Source organism: Spea bombifrons, chromosome 1 (assembly GCF_027358695.1).
Source record: "Spea bombifrons isolate aSpeBom1 chromosome 1, aSpeBom1.2.pri, whole genome shotgun sequence".
Classification (NCBI taxonomy): domain Eukaryota; kingdom Metazoa; phylum Chordata; class Amphibia; order Anura; family Pelobatidae; genus Spea; species Spea bombifrons.
The window spans coordinates 53,682,800-53,708,043 of NC_071087.1; the positions used below are offsets into that span (position 1 = coordinate 53,682,800).

The following is a 25,244-nucleotide window of genomic DNA, read 5'->3' on the forward strand; positions in this document are numbered from 1 at the left end:
AGATGAAAAAAAGTCTGGTTACATTCTTAAAACTGGGCACTGCTGAGCACGAAATGTTTTCAGCCCAATGCATTTCCTTCCGGGAAAAGATCTGAAGTGCGTGGAAACATCCCGGGGTAAAGAAAGGGTTTTGACCAATCCCTCTTTGCCTTTGGTTTGCAAAAAAAGTCAAATTTGACTCTTGACCATCATATAATGGATTAGTGTGCATTTGCGTGTGCTTTGTATAAAAACATACTTTGACAGCAATTAAGAACCCCCTCGGCCCACCTGGTCTGCCTGTTTTTTTCCTGATGTGAAGAACCTAAATCGGTCCTCAATTTTGTTTTAGGCATATGGCTATCCTGAATCTATCACATTTATTTGTAAATCCCCTCTCTGCCTTGGCTTTTGCGACTTCTGCTGGGAATTTAAATGTGCATGGGATAAGCAGAAAGATGTCTTCTTGAACTAACTTTACATTTAGGAAATATCAGGAAAAACGCACCAGAAAACTGTTACGGCCTACTTTGTGTGAAGCTTAAGCTCGTTAATTAGCCTGAACAACAATGATGCTCTAAAATGAGTTATCTCAAACATTATGACGTGCCTTTATGTTCTTGGTGTTTGAGTTTATCGCTTTTTTGTGCAGACTGAAAGTAATCATGATACCGCTCTGACTCTGGCCTGTGCTGGTGGACATGAGGAACTTGTGCAGACGCTTCTAGAAAGAGGGGCCAACATTGAACATAGAGACAAAAAAGGTAAGCATAATGTCATCAGGCTTATATTACCTTACATTGACTTGGTGTGTGGTGTTAGAAAACCGTTCGTGTTCTTTCCACTCTAGCTAGTTCTCAAAATTGTGACGGCTCCACCTGTGTGTGGTGGTTGTGGTCTGTAAAAGCTTACTGTCTGAATGCCTGTATCCTCCATCTCTTACAGGCTTCACCCCACTTATTTTGGCTGCAACTGCTGGGCATGTTGGTGTGGTGGAAATTTTGTTAGACAGCGGTGCAGATATTGAAGCTCAGTCTGAGAGGACCAAGGACACACCGCTATCTTTGGCCTGCTCTGGAGGCAGACAAGAGGTAACCTTTAAAAAATATATATATATATATGTGTGTGTGTGTGTGTGTGTGTGTGTTAAAAATGTCCAAATTGTGTGTAATTTAAAGTGCCTGTGTTCCAATTTTACTTTAGGCATAAAACTCAATCATAGCGTGCATAATTAAGCTACTGGGCATATTTAAAATGGCTTTTTTTATTTTTTTTAAACACACTGGAAACCTACTTCTTAGTTTATGCAAAGACATACAGGCATACACGTACAGACATCTTACATGTGTGTGTGTAACAGGTGTATATGAATGTTTGGGGTTTTTTTCCGTTTTTTTTTAATACACTAGTATATTTTATTTCTAGGTGGTGGAGTTGTTGTTGGCCCGTGGGGCGAATAAAGAACATAGAAATGTTTCAGACTACACCCCTTTAAGTTTGGCTGCTTCTGGTGGCTATGTAAACATTATCAAAATCTTGTTGAATGCTGGAGCTGAGATCAATTCCAGGTATGTATTCTAGAAAACTCTGGCAGTTCTGTTTACTTTTTTAAGATATTTAATCCCAACTTTTTTCTCCTCTATAGTTTTGTAATCTTTTTAAAATCCCTTGCTACACCATTTTGAGGGTCCTTGTCTCTATGAAGGGAATAGTTGCTATATACTAGGTTTACGTAATAGAAAGGAATTAGAACAACCTCTCCTATTTCAACTAATACCAGTTGTATACTTAAATAGGCTTGAGGCATAAATTGTAAGCTTGTTTTGAGCCAGGCGCTCATCACCTGTTTCTGTAAATCCAATTATGTTATGTACTACTTGTCATGTCCTGTTTACCTATTGTACAGCACTGCAGAATATGATGGTGCTATATAAAACATAATGTCTTATGTTCTATACTCCAGCTATAGTTGATTCAGAATGATTTGGCTGATTTGAGCTGTTGAGTAGGGTCTTGCTAGAATAGAAAGCTTTGCCCAGCATTCCTTTTGTATGTTCTCTGGGTGCTCATTAATTATGCTATAAATGCATAGCCTCACTCATTAATATTTGAACTGAAGCATATAGTGTATTAGCAATCCTAATGCTCTTGCAAATTAGAACGGTATTGCACACATGACTTTACTTTTTTTGTTTTGTTCCCTAGAACTGGTAGCAAGTTGGGAATCTCTCCTTTGATGTTGGCAGCAATGAATGGTCACACATCTGCTGTGAAACTTCTCCTGGATATGGGCTCGGACATCAATGCCCAAATAGAAACCAATCGCAATACTGCACTTACGCTGGCTTGTTTCCAAGGGAGAACTGAAGTGGTTAGCCTGCTCCTGGACAGGAAAGCTAATGTGGAGCATAGAGCTAAGGTAAGACCAGAAGAAAGTATGAGGTTGACTGGCCTTTTCATGTATCCATTACACTGCATCCATTGCTTCACAGTGAACGAAAATATATTGCGGATTTTCTTCAGAACTGTCTTGTAAACAAAGTATTTATACCTGTTGCTATAAAACGAGTCTCTCTCTTACAGACTGGTCTTACTCCCTTGATGGAAGCCGCATCCGGTGGTTATGCCGAAGTGGGGAGAGTGCTTCTTGATAAAGGTGCAGATGTGAACGCCCCTCCTGTGCCATCTTCACGAGACACGGCTCTGACCATTGCAGCAGACAAGGGCCACTATAAATTCTGTGAGCTCCTTATCAGCAGGTATTGTTTAAATAACTGTCCATATAACTGGCTTTTGATGCATTACTTATCCAACATAGTTTAAATGTATGTATATAATTGTTATGTAATGTCTAAATCAGAAGTACTGTAGTCTACTTTAAGTGCCCTTTTAAAATGCTACAGCAGCATAAAACCTTCCATACTAAAACATTTAATGTAGCACCTTGTTTGCTCGTAACATGCATTAATTTTGTAATATGTAGGAGTGTTTGAACAGAGTTCTCTTATTGTAGGGGAGCACATATTGATGTCCGCAACAAAAAGGGCAACACTCCTCTGTGGCTGGCAGCGAACGGAGGTCATTTGGATGTTGTTCAGCTGTTGGTTCAGGCCGGAGCTGATGTAGATGCAGCAGACAACAGAAAGATAACTCCTCTCATGGCAGCGTTTAGAAAGGTATTATGCGTTTGAATGTTTCACTTTGCTGATGAACATTTATAATGTAAATGTGGCCCTATTCCGGGAAAGCAGAATTTATGCCTGGGCTACTCTAAATAAAGTAACGTTTCTTTTGAGAACTGGGTGCATCTTCAGTGCACCGGTTCATGATCAATGTTGCATCTGCAGTTTAAAGACATACTGGCGCTTTTTCAGAGCATTATCCTTTTTAAGCTTAGGCAGTGACATTTTTCAAACAGTATCTTCATGAGGCTTAGGTTTGGCTCCCTTAAAGAAACAAATCCAATCAACCCTTCAAGTTTTAGGCTTCTACATTCTCGAACGGTTCTGTAGTTTTGCATGCTTTGTCCTAAGCCTTTTGTATGATTGTCCATAGATTGTTCTTCATTATGTTTATTTCTTATACAGGGTCATGTTAAGGTGGTGCGCTACCTTGTGAAAGAGGTAAACCAATTCCCATCAGACTCCGAGTGCATGAGATACATTGCTACCATAACAGACAAGGTAAAACATCAAAATTGTTTCTAGGGCTCGTTCAATATTCAAGTTAACAGGTTTTCTGTAGAAATCAGTCAGCATTTTCTTTTTTTCAGTCCAAGAGCTACGTTTTTATGCATTCATTCGTGAGCGGGGGTGGTCACTTGTCCTCATTTCCACCTATGTGAATAACCATCACAAGAGTAACTTGTATCCAGTTCTCTGCCTTGTTTAGATTTAAACATAAAACGTTGCACTTTTTATTTTCTATAGCTTTATTCTAAGTAAGAGTCCGACAGTTTAGTAGCCTGCATATTGGACCTGTGCATTCTCAAATTGTGAACACATTTTAAAGCCATTTTAAGTTATCTTCTTTTTTACCATTTTCCCTACATGTAAGACATGTTGCTTGTTAGCAGTTTTTATTTATGGTAATATTCATTTCAGGAGATGTTGAAGAAGTGCCACCTCTGTATGGAATCAATTGTTCAAGCCAAAGACAGACAGGCTGCTGAAGCAAACAAGAATGCTAGCATCCTTTTAGAGGAGCTGGATCTGGAAAAGGTACACAGTGTCTTCTTTTTCTTTGTGTATTGTGATTGCCAGTTATGTTACATTAGTAATTTGTTCCGTTCATGTTAATTACTTGTGAGGTGTTTTGCTATATTTTATAATGCTGTTACAAAGCTTAGAACTTTTTGGTGTCATGAGCAAACTGTTTTGTAGGTTCTTTAAGTTTGGTTGGCTCTATTTTTACAATAAGTATTAAACAAGCTGAACATATATGCAAAGTAGTAGTTATAACTAAGTTGCCATGAATCCTGCTTACATCCTAGTTGAGTTGAAGTCCTCACAACATGTGATTTGTTCATATAGTTGAGAGAGGAAAGCAGAAGGCTCGCATTGGCTGCAAAACGAGAGAAAAGGAAGGAGAAACGGCGAAAAAAGAAAGAGGAGCAAAGGAGAAAACTTGAAGAAATAGAAGCAAAAAATAAGGAGAACTTTGAACTGCAAGCTGCTCTTGAGAAGGAAAAACAAAAAGCTGAGGGTAATATATCTTCTTTAGTATGAGCCACTTTGTTACAAAAATGTAGTGTCTACTAATTTCAATTAGAAAACAGTATTACTTTAATAGATCTACTACTGTAGATCTTTTAAAATTATTTCTAGTGATTACTAATGCCACCACCTCAAAAGTTGCCCACTGTTACGGATCCTGCAAATATTCTAAGTTATATAGGTGGCACTTCTGTTGTAAATTTCCAGGATTGCAAGCTTAGTCGTATGTGTTTTTATTAAACAGATGAACCCCAAGTCTTAACCGAGCCACCTAGTGCAACCACAACCACCACTATTGGAATATCTGCCACGTGGACGACACTCGCTGGGTCTCATGGGAAAAGAAACAATACAATAACAACCAGCAGCACCAAGCGGAAAACTAGAAAGAACAAAATTGCTGCAGAAAATGTGCAGATTATCTTTGAAGACCAGCTCCCTATTGCGTATGGGCAGCAAGAAAAGCTCAATGGAGAGTCTAAGAGCAGCAGTACCAGTGAAAGTGGAGACAGTGACAACATGAGGATCTCCAGCTGCAGCGATGAGAGCAGTAACAGCAGCAATAAGAGTGACAATCATTCTTCTACAATTGACATTAGTTTACCAAGCAAAAAGAAACCCTCTGTCCTTGTCACTTCTCCCAAGGAGGATAGAAAAATACCAGCTAAAACTTCAGTAAAGTAAGTGAAATTTGTTTTCTCCCAGCTAGGGTTTCATCATCATGCATTATTGGAGGAGCGCACATACATTACATATGTAATTGCAGCATGTGTAAGGAGCTGCCCTGCGCTCTCATTTATACATCCCTCGTACTGCAGGGCAGCACTTTACATGTTGGACATTGGCCTTGTCTTGTGCATGATATAGCGCAGTTCTGCATACCACTATTTCACTCGCAAGGGAAAAGCTTCTCAACACCACTTGGAGTAATTTCACACTCCACATCTTAGAATTGTGACAGGTTAGGAAGTTTTTTGTTCAGATGTGAGACTTGGTATAGAATAGCTACCATAGTTTTTGGGGATGTTGCTTTGTACATAGTGAAATAGTGTAAGCTATTTAGACTCTGTAGATAGCATTGTTAAATTTGTAGTTTTTATTTATTTATTTTTTTCCTCCCAACACTCAAAGGTTATCTGAATCCGTTGTTGAAGCAACTGTTAATTCGTTGTCCGCAAGCACTAAATCTGGGCCTTCGCCACTTACTTCTCCTAATGGGAAGCTTACCATAGCTAGTCCTAAAAGGGGGCAGAAGAGGGAAGAAGGCTGGAAAGAAGTAGTCAGACGGTAAGTAGTGGGGAAAAAAAAAGATATGAATTGTGGGATAAATGGTTAATTGCCAATAGGTGGTCTTGTTGACGGAGGGATATAATGTTGTGCCTTGTGGCGTTCAATAACTCTGACGTGGATGAAAACCTGTCCTTCAAGGTGCTGCACCACAAATCATCCTAAAAATAATTCTTAATATACTTTATAAAGCCCATTGTCCTAAATGGTAAATGTCCTCATTTTGAAATCCAAGTTGTAGCTTTGTATCATTCTTACAGAAATACTGCATTGTAATGGTGGTGTGAAAGTTCACTGCGTGTAATTCGATATATGTACTTTGCCATCAAAGAATATCATTTTTAGGAAACAGTTTTGTTTGATTGCAGCAGTTTCCCCTACCCATCTGTTGACTATTTTGATTTAGTAGCTTTTGATCACATGTTATTAATGTGCATAGTTCCACACCTGGAGATACCTATAAATAGCATTTATATTAGGACTATAGAACAATAGCCAATGTTCTTATTTCAGGTTTTATACATGCACTCCCAAAATTTGCGTTATGTTGTGTAGTATTCTTCAGTGCTCAGAATGCATATCTGTGTGGTATAAACAAGTGTTAAAATGACTCAAATTCATGCTTTTTTGTTTATATATATATATATTTATATGCTCCCAGGTCAAAGAAAGTGTCCGTACCATCTACAGTCATTTCACGAGTTATTGGGAGGGGTGGCTGTAACATCAATGCTATCAGAGAGTTCACAGGTGCACATATCGACATTGACAAACAAAAGGACAAAACCGGAGACAGAATAATAACAATAAGGTAAAATTCTGTGCATATTTGTTCAATTAAATATTTGCAGCAAAAGACAAAATCGGTTATTATAAGCAAATTGACAGTAATAGAGCACCTAATGTTACAGTACTATGCACTTGAGTGACTTAGACTTATTCAACCGCTGTTTTTTATTATTATTATTATTATTAAGAAAAAATACTCCTACTAAACGTATGTCTCCATGTTTTTTCCCCGCAGAGGTGGAACAGAATCCACCAGACAGGCAACGCATTTGATTAATGCACTCATTAAAGATCCTGACAAAGAAATAGATGAACTTATCCCAAAGAATCGTTTAAAAAGCTCCTCTGCGAACTCAAAAACTTCATATTCAACTTCTGCCACCATTTCCTCAGTTAACAATTCAGTTATGGGTATTAAAGTCACTGCTGTCACAGTGTCATCGACATCACAAGCTGCCTCTGCACTCTCAGTCCCAGCCATTAGTTCAGCATCTACTCACAAACCATTGAAAAACCCGGTGAATAATGTGCGACCCGGATTTCCAGTCTCTCTCCCTCTGGCTTATCCTCCGCCACAGTTTGCTCATGCTCTACTCGCTGCCCAGACTTTCCAACAGATCCGTCCTCCTCGATTGCCTATGACACACTTTGGAAGTACCTTTCCTCCAGCCCAGTCCACCTGGGGCCCCTTTCCTGTCAGACCTCTTAGCCCTGCACGAGCTACTAATTCTCCTAAGCCTCACGTGATGCCTCGCCATACTACCCAAAATAATAGCTCTCAGGTGATCCCTGGAGTCTCGTCTACTAGCCCAACTGTTACTTCAAGCTCTGCTGCCACAAGTGTGCCTGTCTCATCCTCAAGCGTGAGCCTCGGCTCGCCTTCAGTTAGAAGACAACTATTTGTCACAGTGGTTAAAACCTCTAACGCCACAGCAACCACATTAACCACAACTGCAAGCAACCACGTCACCACACCAACAGCCTCCACGTGCTCCATTCCCACTGCCAAAGAACATCGACCTGCATCATCACCATCCCCGCCATCCCTACCTGGAGGGGGATCTCGAAGCAGCCCCTCTGATTGCCTGACATGTTCTCCTAATAAAGGGACCTCACTTTCCTCTGAGCAGGATCTGGGTAGCCAGCCTGTCATGGAGGCAACTAGCTCAGGCAATGGCAAGCAAGCGAGCTCTACCTCTGGGAGTGCCTCAATGCACTCGGCACATCAGCATCCTTCAAACTCTATTTCCCAAGATTCCCGACCACCTCCAATGCAGACACCTGCTCCCCCTCCACCAGATCCAAGGATGGTGCCATCCCTTAACTTAGCTGTAAGTGGTCCCTCTCACCAGGCTGCTCCTTCTAACATGTCTTCATCATATTCCTTATCCCAGCCATCTATGGTTTCTACACAGTCTGCTGCTAAAATGGAAAATTCTGCAGTTAGACCTCACTCCCATGGAGCAAACCCCTCACACAAGAATCAAGTACCCATACAGAGTTCCCCGGTGTCTGGCCTTGTTGCACATGCAAATATGAAGCGGCCGCAGAGTGTGCAGTCTTTTGGTTCACATCCTCACAATCTAAGCACACAAAGTGCTGCTCAGAATTCCGGTCACCCCTCAAGCAAACCAATGGGTCCCAACTTCAGTTCTGCTTTACCATATAGTCCATTTAGCACACTGTTTGAAAATAATCCAAATCCTCCTCACCCTTTCTGGGGTGGCTCTATGGTTTCTTCTCAGTCAACTCAAGATTCCATGCTCTCCACACAAGCTTCATATTTGCCAAATCCTGACTCTATGCTTCCATCTGAAACTTCCAAAGCCCCAGGTTTCAGGCCATCTGTGCAAAGGCCACCTCCAAATCAGTCAGGTGAGTTTGTCTTTTTGTAACTCTTTAATATATCGTTGTCAGCCTATTGATTGGATATTTTGCTACGGAATTTGTGCAGAATTTGTCAAACACAGTTCAGATTTTTCATGCAACAGGATGACGTCTTAAATATTAAGATATTAGAATTTGTCTTAATGCACCGGGCAGTCAAAATGTCCAGATATGTAACTAAATTGAATCTGTTTCTGTGGGTCCCAGGAACAATTAAAAAAAAAATATTCTGTGACAGTTCTGTCATGTACAACTCTTCCGCTTTGGGATTGCTTTCACTCAATGGTTTTTGGACTAAGTTTATCAATTTGACCACCAACCTTATTCTACTCCAGCAACTTTTAACTGGGGGAAAGAATATGCTGTTCAAAAGATCAGTGCAGGTTCGATAATATGCATATAGTGATATCCTTTGATTAATACCAAGCAGCTTTGCCAAAAGATTCTATTTTAGACATAACATTTTGAAAACAAAGGATTTTTTATTTCTTATGGGAAAGCAAAGCAAATGTTGCATTAAGTTTTAACTGCTAGCAGAGGAAGGGGTTCATTTTTAAGGCATTTCTCAGTTTCTGCAGCCTGGCTTCTCAGTCCAGGTGAGGAGAGCCAGTTGCAAACTGTACAGGTGCAGGCAATGTCCATATGAAGTGTTGAATCCTTATTGTCTGAAGGTAGTCAGAAATAAGGACTTAACTGTTTTTCATAAGTTTCCCATGAGCGTCTTGAAAGGTGTACATAACATTCAAATGGTCTGTTTTTTATGCGAAAATAAACTTTAGTTTACACGTTCTACCAATACTCCATTTGTAGCTAATGTTTCTTTTTTGCCATTACAGGTATTGTAAACATGGATTCATCTTACACCTCAGTGGCATCATCCACAACCCATCTGGGTACCTTTGCCTCAAATCTTTCGGGAAGTCAAATGTATGCACCCGGGGGTCCTCATACAGCTGCTAACTTCAACAGGCAACACTTTTCTCCTTTAAGTTTATTGACGCCATCTTCATCAGCGTCCAGTGGTAAGTTTTATTGTATGAATTTTTTAAATGTTTTGCGTGTAGAGTAAGAATGTAGTGATACACCAATTGAATTACTCATATTACACCCTGATAAACTGCTATTGATAAACACTTTTTGAATGAGGAGCACGCCTAGGAAGTAAGGGCTGTCGGAAAATTCAGTTACTGCCTAGTGTGGATCACTCCTTTGCCAGACACATTGTTATATTAAAAGTAAGTCTGGTGCATTATCTCTCCTTTCAATGCCATAGTGATAAGACCAGTTTTCAAAATTTGTAACAGTAGTTCTAAACAACCACCAAATTCATACGCATACTGCTGTCATTAATTTACACTAAGTACATGAACTCAAATGAAAATTGCAGGACCATGACTTTATGTAAATATTATGTAAATATTCAGAATAGAACTCCCAATAAATGTGGATCATTGCTTTATTTAATAACCCAATTTATGTTCAGCAACATCCCCCGATTACTGTGATACACCATGTACATGCTTTCCTTTTTATGTTCTAGTTGGCAACATCGATACGTTACATATTACCCTTTAGTGTACTATTTTAATTCTACTGGTTTTAAGGGGTTTGGGGGTAGTGAGGTTTTCTTAACCCCTTAAGGACCATCGGCGGTCCTTAAACCCATTGAAAACAATGTATTTTAAGCCTGTACATGTAGGGCTTTGTCATTAAGGGGTTAAATACAATTTGCAGTGTTCTTTGGGGATCTCTTAAATGCAACATCACTGAACTCCCAATATAGTTTAATCATTTGATAAACAGAAAATCATACAGTTCGTGACAGTCGACCTGCCTGGCATATTATGGGTTTAAACGAGCTTAGAATGCAATTGGTGGCTTTCTTCGCTCAAACGGTGTTTGCGATGGTAAATTAAACCAAAACTTAATAGCACAAACTTTGACAAAGGCTGGTGGTAGATTTTATGCATGGAAAGTGTTAAAATATCACCATTTGAAATAATTTATAGTGTCTTTTTGTAAAAATATGGTTTCATTGGAGCAAATTTAAATGGCTGGCTTTAAAGATGTCATCCAAATAGGAGATGGATGTAGGATGACCATATGTCAAAATTCCAAAATTAAAAATGCGCACTTCCCAAATTTAGCCCCCAAACAACCCAACAAACTTCGCGACTCAGGTGTACGTTTCGTGAGAATCGCAGAAAAAAAATATGATCAAAACAATGGTATCTAAAGAAAGGCCTTGTCCTGAAAATATATATAATTTTGTGTGGGTAAATGAGAAGAAAATTACAGCTAAACACAAGCACCACAGAAATGTAATAACATCTATGTCATGAAGGGTACCAAAATAACCTCTCACAAAGCGGTTCACTGTTTCTTATATTTAGGTTTCATTTTTAAACTGGTGGTTTTCGCATTCCTTGAAAAAGGAGAATCTTTTTCTAATTCACATCCATCTGAGCCCAGGCTGACTGATATATAAAAGGGTAGCGAGCAGGTTGATATTTTGTACTTGTTATACTTATGTTCAAACTAATACTAAACATATAAACTGGCTACCCCAATTTTCCTGTTTTCACGGTTACAGTTCAGCACGGATCCCAGTGCAGAGCTTTATTTAATATGGTTTCATATACTTTCTGTGATTTGCAAATGTGTAATCAAAATATTTTGGCCATGATGCACCCTACTCACACATTGTGACTTCCAATGGTTAATTGTATGACTACTTAATATAGATTCTTCAGGCCAGACTGTGTCTGCTGGTGTTCGTGCACAGTCCCCATCCCCTTCGGTGTCTGAGAAACCCAATTCGGTGCCTCATGACAGAAAAGTTCCTGTGCCAATTGGAACAGAACGGTCAGCGCGGATACGGCAGACGGGGACCTCTACTCCATCTGTGATCGGGAGCAACTTGGCAGCTTCAGTGGGTCATAGCGGAATCTGGTCTTTTGAAGGCATGGGAGGGAGTCAAGGTAATTTTTTGTTTTGTTAGATATCTAAATGGAGTCCTACTTTCATGGGCATAAACCGTTAAATAAAGATGCTAAAGTCACATCTTGTTCTAGTATTTTGCATCCTCGTGCAGTTTTCATATGTTCACATTGTTTTAATAGATAAAGTGTCGGACTGGTGCCACCCAGGTATGGGCAATCACATGATCCACAGGCCCATGTCTGACCCAGGTGTGTTCTCACAACATCAAGGAATGGAGAGAGACAGTTCTGGAATTGTGCCTGCTTCAGGGGCATACCAACAGCATGTTCCAGCGGGCTACATGGACTTTCCGAAAGTTGGGGTAACAAACATTTTGTTCACACAGTTCTTTTAAAGTAATTAAATCCTGTTTGCAAGTCAGACTGGCATTCAACACGTGAGACTTAATCTGAGAGTCTATATTGGTATCTGTGATATGCACATGGAAGCACTTGGCTTCCTTGGTCATGACCTTTAACAGTGTGTACCTTACGTTTTTGTTATCTTGACCATGCGTTTACTTTAGGACTTTCTTTTGAGATACACACACTAGTCCATTTAGAATGAAATGTGTACATCCCTTAAATACAGTAATACCCCGCGTACATTGATTTAACCATAAAACCTCACTGACTTGCCGCACTTGGAAAGTTTGATTTTGAGATTTAGCATTTTCAGTAGCATCTTTTATGCATGTTCTTGTTTGCTTATCGTCTGCCAAGTCACTGATTTTTTTTTTTCCTTTTCTGTTTTTAAAGCTGTTACTGGGCTTCGAGGTTTTAATCCAGACTTCACAATAATTCTGTGATTTTAAATTGGCATCTTAAATACTAGATGGCCTTTGCTTTTTAAATTAACAGTAAATACATATATATTTATTTTTTAGGGTATGCCTTTCTCCATGTATGGAAATGCAATGATCCCTCCTGTAGCTCCAATGCCGGATGGCACAGGTGGACCAATTTTCAATGGACCTCATGCTGCTGATCCTGCTTGGAATTCAATTATAAAGATTTCAAACTCTACGGAGAATGGGCCTCAAACTGTAAGAATCACGTTTTGTTAAACTGATCTTGTTTTTGTTCATTGATTTGTTCTCTGTTCTAAAGGGTTAATAGTAGTCTTGCTTTCCATTTGCTAAAACTATTATCCCGTGAGCTAATTATTCAACCATGCTTTGTGCCCGGTATTTCTTGCATCTTAACCTCTTTGTGACACAAGCTGTACCATTACTATCACAGAAGATGTAATAGTACGTCCAATGTTTTTTGCACTCGCAAAGAGGTTACTCTAATTTGAGTGCACTAAACATGATAGAAAAAAAAAACTATAAACTGTATATATATATACTAGATAGTGTCATGTACAGTATAAGTGTCCTGGCATCTCAAGTATGTGAATGAAGCTATTAATTTGATGTATATTTTGACATAGAGCTCGTGTGCAGCTTGATTTTTATATGTGGAAAATGTATCTTTTCTCTACGCACAGCCTTTTGCTGGAGTGAATTACATGAGAGATTGTTCAATGTTGAAATAATATTGGGGCTTAGAATACTTATTTGGGTTTCGTCTTTACTGCTCGTTTTTTTTAATTTCAGGTGTATCTTTCACGTTACAAACACCTATATTAGCATTCCCTTTATAATATTCCTGGAAATGTCTGTGCTCCTAATATCAATAAGTCACATTACAGATTTGTCTTAAGAAAACATCAAAATGTGTGTACTGTGTTGTTTTATGTAAACGTTTCCGCTATTTCTCTCTCCAGGTATGGACTGGAACCTGGGCACCCCACATGAGCAGTGTGCACATGAACCAGATGGGTTGATTTGGATTATCTTGTTAGCATGGAAAAAAAATCCTTCAGCGAGTTAGGGGGGATACCAAAACTTTCATCCCACAAAAAAAGAGAGCAAAAAGATGACATGCTCCAAGATCATTCTACAAATGTGCTTGACTGAAGTGTGCAGGCTTTTTGCAGATCTTACTAAACTGACCCTTTTCTGTGACCATTGTGACCACCCAGTCCCCATCAACATAAATCTCACTCGATAGTTATCCTTCCCCTGCCCACCTTTATTTTATTTTCCCTTTTTCTGTTTTCTTTGTTGACATAACTCTGATTTTGTTTTTTTATTTTTGTTTTGTTTTTTTTTCCTTCCTTGAAGCTGTTTGGCTGGTTGGTTTTAGTACTGTAAACTGCTTCTGAGCAAACACAGAAATTAGCAAAATTATGTAACTGATTCTGAAGTTTTAGAATGGCAAATAAATGTACAATTGTTTACATAACAGAAAAGGCTAAGCAGAGAATTCAATATGTCAGTATAGAGGCTCTACATTACGTAGACTTAAATTAATGTGAGATGTACCTTCATATTCAGAAATCTGGATGTTTCCTTCATACATTAAACTATTAATAAGCATACGTTTTCTGTCTCGTTTTTGTAAATACTGTTTTTATCGGATCTTCTAGTATCCACATTATAGTTTGCTGAATTGCACTGTTTTGGCATGATCGAATTGAGGGGCACATATGGTCCTCAGATCTGTCAGTCCTCCTGAATGCCTTAAAATCAAACAAAACAATGCATTTGCTTATATAAATGTTCGGTTTTTAACCCCTTCAATCCCAGGGGTTTTTGGTACCTCAAAGCCCAGAGCAATTTTGCCTTTTTTGGGGTATGTCGGTTTAGCGATGATTCTCTTTTCCTGTGAATAGTGTACCCATGTAAACTATATATTGTTTTTTCAAGGAGAGATAGAGCTTTCGTTTGATACCATAGTTGGATGATTAGCTGAAAACTTAGAATGAGAAATTTAGTAAAAACTAGCGAAGATTAGAAAATTAAACAAATTTTTTTTTACATTTTCCCTCTGAATCCTCACAAAATTAGGTAAAGTGATGGAAAATCCCCTCCAAGTTTATCAATTCAGGTGTCCTGATTTCAGAAATACCTAATTTATATAGATTTTCCAGACTTTCCCAGCACCAGAGAGCGTTCTATTAGGTCTACAATTTTGTATAATTTTTATGCCTATGGCTTAACGGGTTTGGGGGTTGTGAACGGGGGCAAGAGGGTTATACTGGCTAGATGTTATGCTAGGGCTATGGGATGTAAGGTTTTTTTTAAATTTTTTTTTAATTTTAATTTTTTTTTTACATTTTTTGTATTTTTTATATATTTTTTTTTACACATTAATGGTTAGAGGTCCTCCTAGGGACCTCCTGAACATACCAGTGATGTCACAGTGACATCACAGCTGACATTATAATTTTTTTTAGTATTTATTTATTTTTATATTATTATTTTAATGATTTATTTAATATTATTTTTAAATGACTAACCGTTTGTTTTTTTTTCAGCTTTTCTGTTACAGGTCGGGAGGGGGAGTGAGAGAGATGGTTTCTCACTCCCCTCCCCGTGATCCCCCTGCACCGATCACACTATGATCTCTATGCAGGTCCTCACAGACCTGCATAGAGATCGTAGCGTCTCTGTGCCTCATCGGAGGGCAGGATATCCCCGCAGGGGATATCCTGTCCTCCGATGACCTTTCCGGGTTACGTCAGCAGTGACGTAACCCGGAAGGGAATGCCCGATCGCGCGTTTGCAACTGCGCGATCGGGCAGTTTACCGGTAACAGCTTACCGGCTTTCATGCCGGAAGCTGTCACGGGCGATCGGACAGCAGAAAGCCGGCAAAGCCGGCTTCTGCTGTCAGTGGGGAGTCCAGGCTGTCAAACGACAGCCTGGTCTCCCGTGCAGCGGCAGGGATGTGTCCCTGACGCTGCACGAAGGGCTGGACGTACCGGGACGTCCATAGGGGTTTCTTTGTGGGCGTTTTTTGGACGTCCCGGTACGTCTATAGGGGATTGAAGGGGTTAAATGTGTTGGGTTCCATCACTATACTCATCAAAACGTACACTTCTCGGCAGGATCATTTTTGGGTTAGACGTGTTTATTCCATGTCAGGATTTTTGGAAAGCTACAGCGATAATTTTACATTTTGCTGGAACTTGATGGTGACATCAATGCATAATTCTTAAATGTCACCACTTTTTTTATAGCTATTTTTATTTAAAAAAAAAAAATTACTAATCACAGAAAGCTGGACTCCATTAACTGCAGTGGCAGTTGCGAGCCCCCCCCCAAACACACACACTTTCCAAATCAAAAAAGGCATGCGAATTAGGTCTGAGCCAAAAGGTCAGGAAACAAAGTTGGTTGTCTAAAAACAAATGTTTTGAAACTAAACAAATTATGTAAATATTATGTGGAATTTTGGGTAACTCGACCATAGGCCTCGTACTAAAAAGCCCTACTTGTCTAAATAAATTAAAAAAAAATTGTGGTAAACTAAATGGAGAAATGAGGCTTTAAAACTACATGGTAAGTATAAGCTTGCTATATTCTGCTCAGAATGATCACCAGAAAATCCAGATAGTCTCAAACTTTGTCCCATGAAATTTTGAAAAGGGTGCAGATGAAGCGAGGTCCATGATAAACAACAATTTAGGAAAATCATCAAACACAAAATAGCCTAGCTGCATCAACAATGGAAACCTAATTAAAACATTAAAAGGCCAATATGAAACGGCGGTAAGAAAAAGAAAAAACACCTGTTAAAAAGTACCATCTAACAGTGAAGCTCCCCAGCTCTAATGATGTAAGTCAAATGAGAAACGTCATGTCCTCTGTCACCCGAGAATATACACCGTGCAAGTTCTTTAAACCTGAAACACCTACCGAGGGGTTGAGCCGCACTCAACGCAGTGTGGAGGCTCAGGTCTAGGCAGGTACAGATAGGCACTTAGTATAATAACCAAAGCACAGAGAAATGGCCAGATACCTGTAAAGGTAATACTGCAGGTATAATTCCTGGGCAAGGTGGCACTGGGTGCCAGAGGGTAATGCAGAATGGATAGTCTGCCAAAGCCAGGTTCGGTACAGTAAGCAGGGACTCAGCCAGGCTACGGTTGGTACACAGAGCAGTATGGTACACAGATCAGGATAATAAGGTACAAAATCGCAAGGCAGAGAATGGTTAAAAAAAAAAAAGAAAAAAAAAAAGCAAAGAATCAAGGTATAACAGTAAGGTATTAAATTGTAACGCAGGTAACATGAGTGCTCCTTCACGGCAGTTTTGGATATTTAAATCCGGTGCTTCACCTGCCCTGCCACTTGCTGCATGTCAACGGCTTACCTCCGGCATTCTCTACCCAACGAGACTGGGCTTCAGGCAGCCGTCGGATAAGTGGCGTTACCCCTACATCAAAGGCCTGCAGAAGGCCAAAACTTCCCAGGTTTCTCAGGGAACTTGGCATGAAAATCACCTGCAACCATTCTTCTGGCCCATATCGTTCCAATGCATAAGAAATCTAGAATGGTTTGTATCTCGCATTTAATTTACCTATATTTTTTTTTTGGACACACATGTTGGGCGAGTGGGGGCGGGATTGGACACATGCATATTTGCCCTCCTTACATGCAAAATGCCCTCCTTACGTCCCAGCTTTCCCCCTCCAAGAGCCTTAACTCCTCGCCTTTTTTACATTATATATGTGTGTATATATATATATATATATTTATATATATATATATATTTATATCTTTATAACTTCATCTTTCTCTTTCCCTCTTGTAGCTTTCCTGAAACCACCTCTGAAAGCCACCATCTTGACGCAAGCACTAACCTACCTCTGTTCATTTTATTTATACATCCTTTCTTGCATTTTGGAACCACTTATCCCTAATGTCAGCAACAACAGAGTTACTCCATATTTTTACTCCTTTTATTTCAATTACACATATTGTTCATTTAGATTGTAAGCTCACCAACGGGGCCCTCATTAGCCTACCATTCTTGCCAGGAACACTGTGCAAAAAGTACCATAAAGTTAGATGTCATCTCAGGGACAGGCACCGACTGTGGTGTCAGCATGTGTTAATCACCCCATTTAAACTGCACAGTGCTGCGTAATGTGTTGGTAATTAACAAATAAAAGGTAATAAATAATTTCACCATTACATCATCAGGGGTACCATCTGGTTACAAGAGAGGTCGGTATAGAACCTAAGCAACCACTAGGCATGCATTGCTCTGAGATTAAAGGAAGGAAATAAAGACGAAAATGTGCTAAGGCTGCACTCCTACTGCAAACATAAATTAACTCTATTACTGTACTCTTGGTATGTTACTATATATATATATTTTTATTATTATTATTATTAATGGCACCATGGAAGAGATTCAATGCTCGCTCACATTTTTAAAAAGGGAAGCTGTACTTGCCCTCAAAAGGACTATATAATCTGCGTAGGTATACCTAAAAATGGGGTATTAAGGTTAAAAATTACGATTAAAATCCCCACGAGCTAAGACATAAATTGGCACCCATTTTTAGTTTTCTTTGGTAACTGCGTTGAAAAATTCCCCGGATTCTGTTTAAATATCTGCCATTTTTTTATAATATTTTTATTTGCCAGGCGCTGCTGCTCGCCTTCGCCCTCCGTTCAACAACAACAAAAGCCGCACGTATTCTTAGCCGCGCAGTGCCCACTAACTCTCTTCAGTTTATTAAAAAAAAAAAAAAAAAAGACCTTGACGTTTCAGGCGTGGGGGTCGCCGCATTCTGTCGTCACATGCGCGACGCAGACTGCCGCACGCATGCGCAGCAGTTAGGAAATGGTCCTTATCTTTTTAACCTAAGCAGGATCGAGCCCCTTTTTACAGGCTGCCGGTAAGAGGGAGACATTAAAAGTCACACGCCGCCGATATCGTACGATGGTGGAGCTGTGTTGTTTGCACGTTATCTGGCAACCCTGATTATCGGGCTTGTTACGGAAAAGGAGAATGACCTGCAAGGGGAGATCCCACAGAGGTCATTGAAACCGTGGGTGTCTGGGAATGGCTTATGTCATTGGTGGAGCGCCCAGCACTGTGTCGCAAGATTTTCACTTGTTTGTACATGACAACAACCATTAGCAGTTATTGCCTTATTACAGCATTATTCTCATTAGACCCCCATTATTAAGAGGAGAATTCAGTATGTGAAAAATGTATACGATACACAATAGATAGGACCAATGGTAATTCTTTAGCCTGTAATAGCTGCTAGCAGTTTGATTCACACATTTACCCTGGGAAGTGTACCGAGCATGCTTCTAGATGTACATTATAAATATGTATTTATTAAAATGTTAAATGTGTGCATATATTTCTAGTATTCTGTGTCACAGGCTGCAATACACACCTCAAGATTGTAAGCTTGCAGGAAGGCCTCTCCACCTGTTTGTCTTAGTCTGTCAATTCTCGTCTTGTCATACCCCTTGAATATATGTATTGTATTAAGCGCTGTGTAAACTGTTGGCGCTATATAAATAAAAGATAAAAATAATAGTAATAAAATACTGATTAGATTTTATGTGGGTATCCAATAATTTTGATTGATTCAGTTTGAGAGGAGGGTATTTTTAGTTAAAGATAACGTCCTGGTCAGCCTCATCAAGAAAGAATGCATATTAATGTACTTTGTCGACTAGGTTGTAGTCTCTCTTCCTTACGTGCCAGTATGTGTTAACTTGTGTTGTTTGCTGTCACTACCTTTTATTGTAATAGCGCTACGGAATCTGCTGATGCTATATAAATGAATGTAGTGGACATAAGTACTTTAATATACATTTATTAAACTTACAAATGAAATGTATTACGTGCCTGTAGGTCAAGCTGTAGTGTGACACCCGCTCTGTGGTCCCATTGTTGCGCATTCAGTGGGAGGAAATTATTTAAATTTATTGAAAACTTAATGCATTGGTCTACGTCAGACATATTACATATCAACATCCAACTTCCAGTAATATAAAGCTGTAACTTATGTTGCTGTTTTAAACATAAATGTGATTGTTAAAGTGTAAAGTGTATGATAGTTTGTGTGATTTCAAAAGTGTGTGTTGTCGGGCTGTCTATTATTAGTATGGTTTTCCCATACTCTGGTATTCTCTTTGTTATCTATAAATGTACAGTGAATATCGATACTTAATGTCACTTCATGTGCTTGTTTAGGATTTGCCATGATGATATGCTGCAAAGCGAAGAACTGGGCACTCTGGTCCAAATGCCTGGACAGAGGTTCATGCCACAAACTGTTCCATGTAAGATGTCTGAGTGCAAAGGATTCTGGGATTCCCTCTGTAAAAAGCCGTCAACCACAGTGGCGACAGCAGGCACATCTCTTTTCTAGTTTTCAGCAAGTTCACACGTGTTATTCCAGGAATCCTTTAATTAGAACATGTGTTTCCGGACCTTACCAAAGCAGGACTGTTGTGCTGTCAGCTGCTCTTTCGGCAGCATCCACCAGTAACCCGAATAGTGGGTATGGGGTGTATGAAAGCTTAGCGGATTCTGCTCCAGTTCACCTTGCTGAAAGTCTTTTGACCGGCCTTCAGGAAGTTACAGGATTGCCATGGTGGGCTAATATAATCTGTACTACTGTAGCCCTCAGGACAGCCGTTACTCTCCCATTGTCTGTATACCAGATGTACATAATGTCTAAGGTGGGTACTCTCTGATTATAGGGAAGAGATTTACCATGTTTCATCAGTGAAATTTTCAGAATGTAATAATATTTTAAAATGTTCAATTGAACATATCTGGGTTTTGTTGTTTATTACCGGTTCGGTTGAAGCAATATGCTGTTGCTATACTTCATTTAATGGGAAGATGTTACCTATACACTGAATTTCCTCTACGTCAAAGCAAGGACCAAAGAAAAAAAATCATATTGAACTACATTACCTCTCAAGAAGCCCTACCCTTTCACAATCGAGCCCAATAGATGTATTTTTTTCACTCCAATATCAGTTGTTTTATAACTTTCTCCTTTTATTTCAGCTAGGTGGAAAATTTGCAGCCCGAGATTGAACAGTTAACAAAAAGACTCCGTTATGAAGTCTCGGTTTACGGCAAACAACATGGCTGGAACGATAGAGTTGCAAAGTAAGACAGAGCCGTACATGTACGATTGGTGTTTGGTCAAACATCCCCAGTGTAAATATATAGGGAAACTGTTCTGGTGAAACTCTATATCCATGTGCAAGGGAGAGAAAAATAATAATTTACAAGGGTCATCATTTGCATTATGATGACTTGCTTGTCCATTTACAGTGTAGATATCAATTTTGTAAAATACTATTGTAGCTGGGAACAACTGATTTTTAGTAGACTATGGTCTTCATAGCAACCATCACTCCTGTGTCCCAATGGCTTGTTGTGTTCTTTTATCCAAGTTTAAAAGGCTGATTGATCACTAGAAAACCTTTTTGCAATTATGCTGGAACTGATGTCCTTGTTTTCCATGAAAACAGCTAAGTAATCACAGACAGTGGTGTAGATGGAAGCTTAGCCCCACAGAAGTATTATAGGAAACAAAGCTGTGTTTTTCTGTGAGCAGAAAAATAAAAACGTAAAAGTAATCCGCAGACAATATGGCTTAGATCTAATTTCTTGTTAAGCTACTTCAATGAGAGTTGCTGATCAAACTGGTGAACGAGATCACGTCAGATGCTGTGCAGGCAAGAACATTTAGTCTCAGTGGGCACATTTGTTTTTTTAAATATTTTTTTTTTCTTCATTAGGTTTTATTTTACAAAGAATTTAAAAAGAATTATCTCAGAGCTCTATGTTAGAGACAACTGTCACCCTTTCAAGGCCAGCCTCCTGATCTGGATCCAAATCCCAATGTGGATATTTGTATCCATTGCACTGAGAAACATCAGTTTTGCTACACCGGCTTCTAGCGTAGGTAGGTAAAAAGAAAACATTACGAAACCTCAACTGGTTTATTCGTGCGCTACAAATATGTGATTATAATATAACAAAATAATATTTGCATATTTCAATAAATAAAATATGTTTTGCACACCTAGGTTCCTGTTTTGTTTTTTTTTAAAGACGTTGTAAGGCTTGTTTTCCTGCAGTATGCTTTTGTTATTGTTACCTAATTTTAATCAGCACATAAAACAGCACAGAGAAAATAAGTCCCGGCAAAATGTAGGTGCTCACTAGGTTTTTTATTACTATTATTCTTTTGAAACGCTACATTTGTTCTTAATATGTGTGTTTGTTACGTTCCACAGGGGACGCCGTTCAGAAGCAGTTAGCAGAAGGGGGAGCCCTCTGGTTTCCTGACCTTACGCTTCCTGATTCCACATGGATCATTCCAATTTCTTTGGGGATCATAAACTTAGTGATTGTGGAGGTGTGAGTTTTTCTTTAATCTGTTGTTTTTTGTTAAGGGTTCATTAACATGCAATTCACAAATATGAACTATCGTCTTTGTTCACCTTTCTTTACCTTAGGTTTGATTCATCTAATTTTACATAACATTTTGTATATATACATACAACAGACACTACATGGTTTACTCCGTTCATCCAGTGTTTTTGTATTTTTCCTTTGTTTATCCAAACAGATGTTTGCTCTTAGAAAAATTAAACTTTCAAAATTCCAAAAGATTTTAACCAACTTCATACGAGGAATTAGTATATTCATGATCCCTATTGCTGCAAGTGTTCCTTCGGTAAGTTGTTAGAATTAGGAAATTGAAAAGTGTTCTTATATATTTAATAAAATACAAAAAACCATGATATGTGTTTTAGCACTCTGGACCGTCCTCCAGTTTGTTCATTTATTATTATTTTTATGTCAACCCCCCCCCATTGTTCTTATGGTAAAACAGTTCAACATGATAAGTGATCCACTTGAGGTCTTTATAGATCTGATAGGCCTCTCACAGTACCAGCCATGGTTATATCACAGGGCTCAGTTTTGTATTGTGGCATAGGCTGACTAGGTCTTTGACAGCAGGTCTGGTTGCTCCTATGTTATATTAACGAGGGCAGATGACCCTATTGGGAATTCACACCTCACAGTGTGCCACTACTCCAGAGGCAGGTTGAGATTAGAGATGTGTTTGGTACCTTACCCATTTTTACTGCAGAGGTCTGTGCCTAGCTGACACGGCCTCCGGAACATTCTTCCGCCAAGCATCCTTCAGGTCCTTGCACGTGGTATAGCGGATATGGGATTTGTGAGGTAGCTTCTGAGGGGCTAGCTAGGGGAGTCTGTATATTTATTTTGCATTTTATTTTAGAACATGGATAACATAATTAATTATGTCAATAGATAAAGTAGTCATCTCTGGAACATAATGTATGTATTTGCATATGATGCTCTTTGTATTCACTATTGGTTTTGGTAGTACAGATTTTGGATCATGTTTTATTTATTTTATTTTTTTGCAGTCCATGGCATTGTACTGGCTCTCATCTAGTTGTGTTGGCTTGACCCACAATCTACTGCTTCGATCCCCAGCTCTCCGAAGGATGTGCCGAATTCCAAGGACAAAATCTGACTCTGACACTCCCTATAAAGACTTACTGTCTACATTTATACTTAAATACATTCCAAAAAAGTGATTGTTATTTTCCTGACAAATGGTTGTTTAGTGTAAATATAAACAAAAAAAAATACTTTTTTTGTAATTGCTTCTTTGGTTTTAAATGTGATCTTTTTGAGCTACAACTACTAGGTTTTTATTGCCACAACCCAAATGAAACTAGTAGATTTTTGTACATTTCAAAGGTTTGCCCAAAGTGGGAGTTTTATATTCTTGTTAGTATAATATATATATTATATATATATATATATATATATATATATATATATATATATATATATAATCTCTACACGCACGTCTCTTCGTGTGAAGATTTGTATATATACACACACACACTACACATTCACATGTTTGGGATTACTTTTCATGAAAAACAAGGACATGTCTAACATAATGGCAAATAGATTAATTAGCCTTTAAAACTTAAACTTGGATTAGCCAACACAACATGCCATTGGAACACAAGAGTGAAGGTCACTGATAAAGGGACTCTGTACTCTTAATATGCCATTAAGAAAACAACTACAGTAGTCATTAACATTAATATCTACACTGTATTTCTGACGTGGTGTTTTTTAATGGACACAATTTAGCTTTTCTTTCAAATACAAGGACATTTCAGGTGACCCCAAACATTCGTGTGTGTGTATCTATACATATATATAATGTTTGTGTGTATGTAAATAAAATCTGTATAGTCGGCATGGATCGAAACGATGGTGGTCAGGGCTTTACACATAATATGTATGTTTCAGCTTTTCAATCTGTTCCCCTTCAATAATCTACTGGTAGTAAATTATATTAGTAAGACATTTTTTCATGGTGGCAAACAATTGAACTGACTGGAATATGTTGTACTTCTACAAACACTAGATGTCACTGCACATGCATTTATGAAAACATGGATACTCAGAAAGCCAACATGGTCCACACAAAATATCTGTTCTGTAAACTAGTTTATTGTAATTATTGTAATGCTTTTGAGTTGGAGGACTCTATTTCATAAGGTGTAAGATATAAAAAATAAAACTAGGTCTACAATGTCACTGCTAATATAAAGAGCTTAAGACACAGGTAAGGACTGCATTGAACTAGTACCTTAAGCAAGGAAGGCTCACGCAATACAAGATGTGCCTAAATGTTCCATATAAAGTAGCAAAAGACCAATGGCCCGAGTGGTCGAGCAGCGGTTTTTCTTTTCCTCAGTTTGGGGCAAGCCACATGACAATATGTAAACGTTAGGAGTGGAGCCTACTATGTTGTTGAGTCCTAATGGCCCTAGATGGCATCAGTCTGCCATGTTCTAAACTCAGGATTTGTGACTCAAGACTTCTGTCTTCATGAGATGCAACCAGTTCTTCGCTAACCAAAATCTCCGTCTTAAAGTGAATCTGCCACCTTTTCCAGATTCTGCGTTTTATAGATCTATACAAAGTATTCATTTGCAATATTGTTTACAGAATAAAATTACCAATATTATAATGTGAATAGTGCAGGGAAATGTATCTTAACTTCCTTATTCTCAAGATCGCCATGATTATCTGTCCAATTATGCCATCTACCTGCTATTGAATAATTCAAGGAGGCTTTGTAAGGGTGGATGGAGAGAAAATGAATATTTTAAAATAAAATCACAAGCTATAGGAAAGTTTAATGAATTTAGTTATGGTAAAAGGTGTGGTGGACAAAGTCACCACTGAAAGAAACACAAAGCATTTAGCATATTTTTAACTACAATCTTTGTCCTTTGTTCTATGTCTTCCTACCAGATCTTCTTAGGTTTTTATAAGAATGTACAGAGTGGTTTAAGATGGCATTCAGTATACAGTGCTATAGGTACCCCTTCCCAACGGTTATGGGAATAGTCCCAAATTAATGCGTAGCAGCCACCTTATGCTTATCTTTTTAGTATGTTTTGAAAGTGTTTATTTAAAATTATTATACATATCATACAGATACAAATTAAAAAATTATGTCATTATTTGGAGCATCGATGTGTGTATAAAACAAGAGCATTCCCAGAACTAAAAAAAAAAACAAAAAAACATATATCCAGTGGTAAGATACTGCCACCTAGTGTTCACTTCAAATAATGCAAATGAGAGCCTGGTCACTTTTTGGCTGGTAAAATCTAATTTATAGATTC

The 25,244-nt window shown here is 38.6% G+C and overlaps 2 protein-coding genes across 7 annotated transcripts in view; both read left to right on the forward strand.

Moving 5' to 3' along the window:
* Positions 1–14,064, forward strand: part of ANKRD17 (ankyrin repeat domain 17) — a 42,129-nt gene extending 28,065 nt beyond the window's left edge. For all 6 annotated transcript variants that reach the window (XM_053461633.1, XM_053461634.1, XM_053461639.1 and 3 more), the window contains 18 exons: positions 632–743; positions 925–1,070; positions 1,405–1,547; positions 2,185–2,398; positions 2,563–2,738; positions 2,993–3,155; positions 3,567–3,662; positions 4,083–4,199; positions 4,512–4,683; positions 4,939–5,374; positions 5,826–5,981; positions 6,643–6,792; positions 7,006–8,645; positions 9,494–9,679; positions 11,402–11,638; positions 11,780–11,961; positions 12,526–12,684; positions 13,410–14,064. In XM_053461633.1, coding sequence (XP_053317608.1) covers positions 632–743; positions 925–1,070; positions 1,405–1,547; positions 2,185–2,398; positions 2,563–2,738; positions 2,993–3,155; positions 3,567–3,662; positions 4,083–4,199; positions 4,512–4,683; positions 4,939–5,374; positions 5,826–5,981; positions 6,643–6,792; positions 7,006–8,645; positions 9,494–9,679; positions 11,402–11,638; positions 11,780–11,961; positions 12,526–12,684; positions 13,410–13,469 — 4,545 coding nt within the window. In that variant the 3' untranslated portion in view covers positions 13,470–14,064. The remainder of the gene's footprint in view (positions 1–631; positions 744–924; positions 1,071–1,404; positions 1,548–2,184; positions 2,399–2,562; positions 2,739–2,992; positions 3,156–3,566; positions 3,663–4,082; positions 4,200–4,511; positions 4,684–4,938; positions 5,375–5,825; positions 5,982–6,642; positions 6,793–7,005; positions 8,646–9,493; positions 9,680–11,401; positions 11,639–11,779; positions 11,962–12,525; positions 12,685–13,409) is intronic.
* A 4,227-nt stretch (positions 14,065–18,291) lies between these two features.
* On the forward strand, positions 18,292–23,273 carry LOC128487976 (cytochrome c oxidase assembly protein COX18, mitochondrial). The gene is made up of 7 exons (XM_053461641.1): positions 18,292–18,382; positions 19,705–20,195; positions 20,537–20,637; positions 21,276–21,442; positions 21,777–21,898; positions 22,112–22,219; positions 22,944–23,273. Exons 2-7 carry the CDS (start codon positions 19,713–19,715, stop codon positions 23,115–23,117), a joined length of 1,155 nt encoding a protein of 384 aa, XP_053317616.1. The 5' UTR covers positions 18,292–18,382; positions 19,705–19,712; the 3' UTR covers positions 23,118–23,273.
* Positions 23,274–25,244: the final 1,971 nt, after the last annotated feature.

Coding starts and splice junctions, on each gene's coding strand:
- LOC128487976 (XM_053461641.1), top strand. CDS start 19,713: ATGATGATATGCTGCAAAGCGAAGAACTGGGCACTCTGGTCCAAATGC. Junction 20,196..20,536: donor AGATGTACATAATGTCTAAG/GTGGGTACTCTC, acceptor TATTTCAGCTAG/GTGGAAAATTTGCAGCCCGA. Junction 21,443..21,776: donor TACACCGGCTTCTAGCGTAG/GTAGGTAAAAAG, acceptor TACGTTCCACAG/GGGACGCCGTTCAGAAGCAG.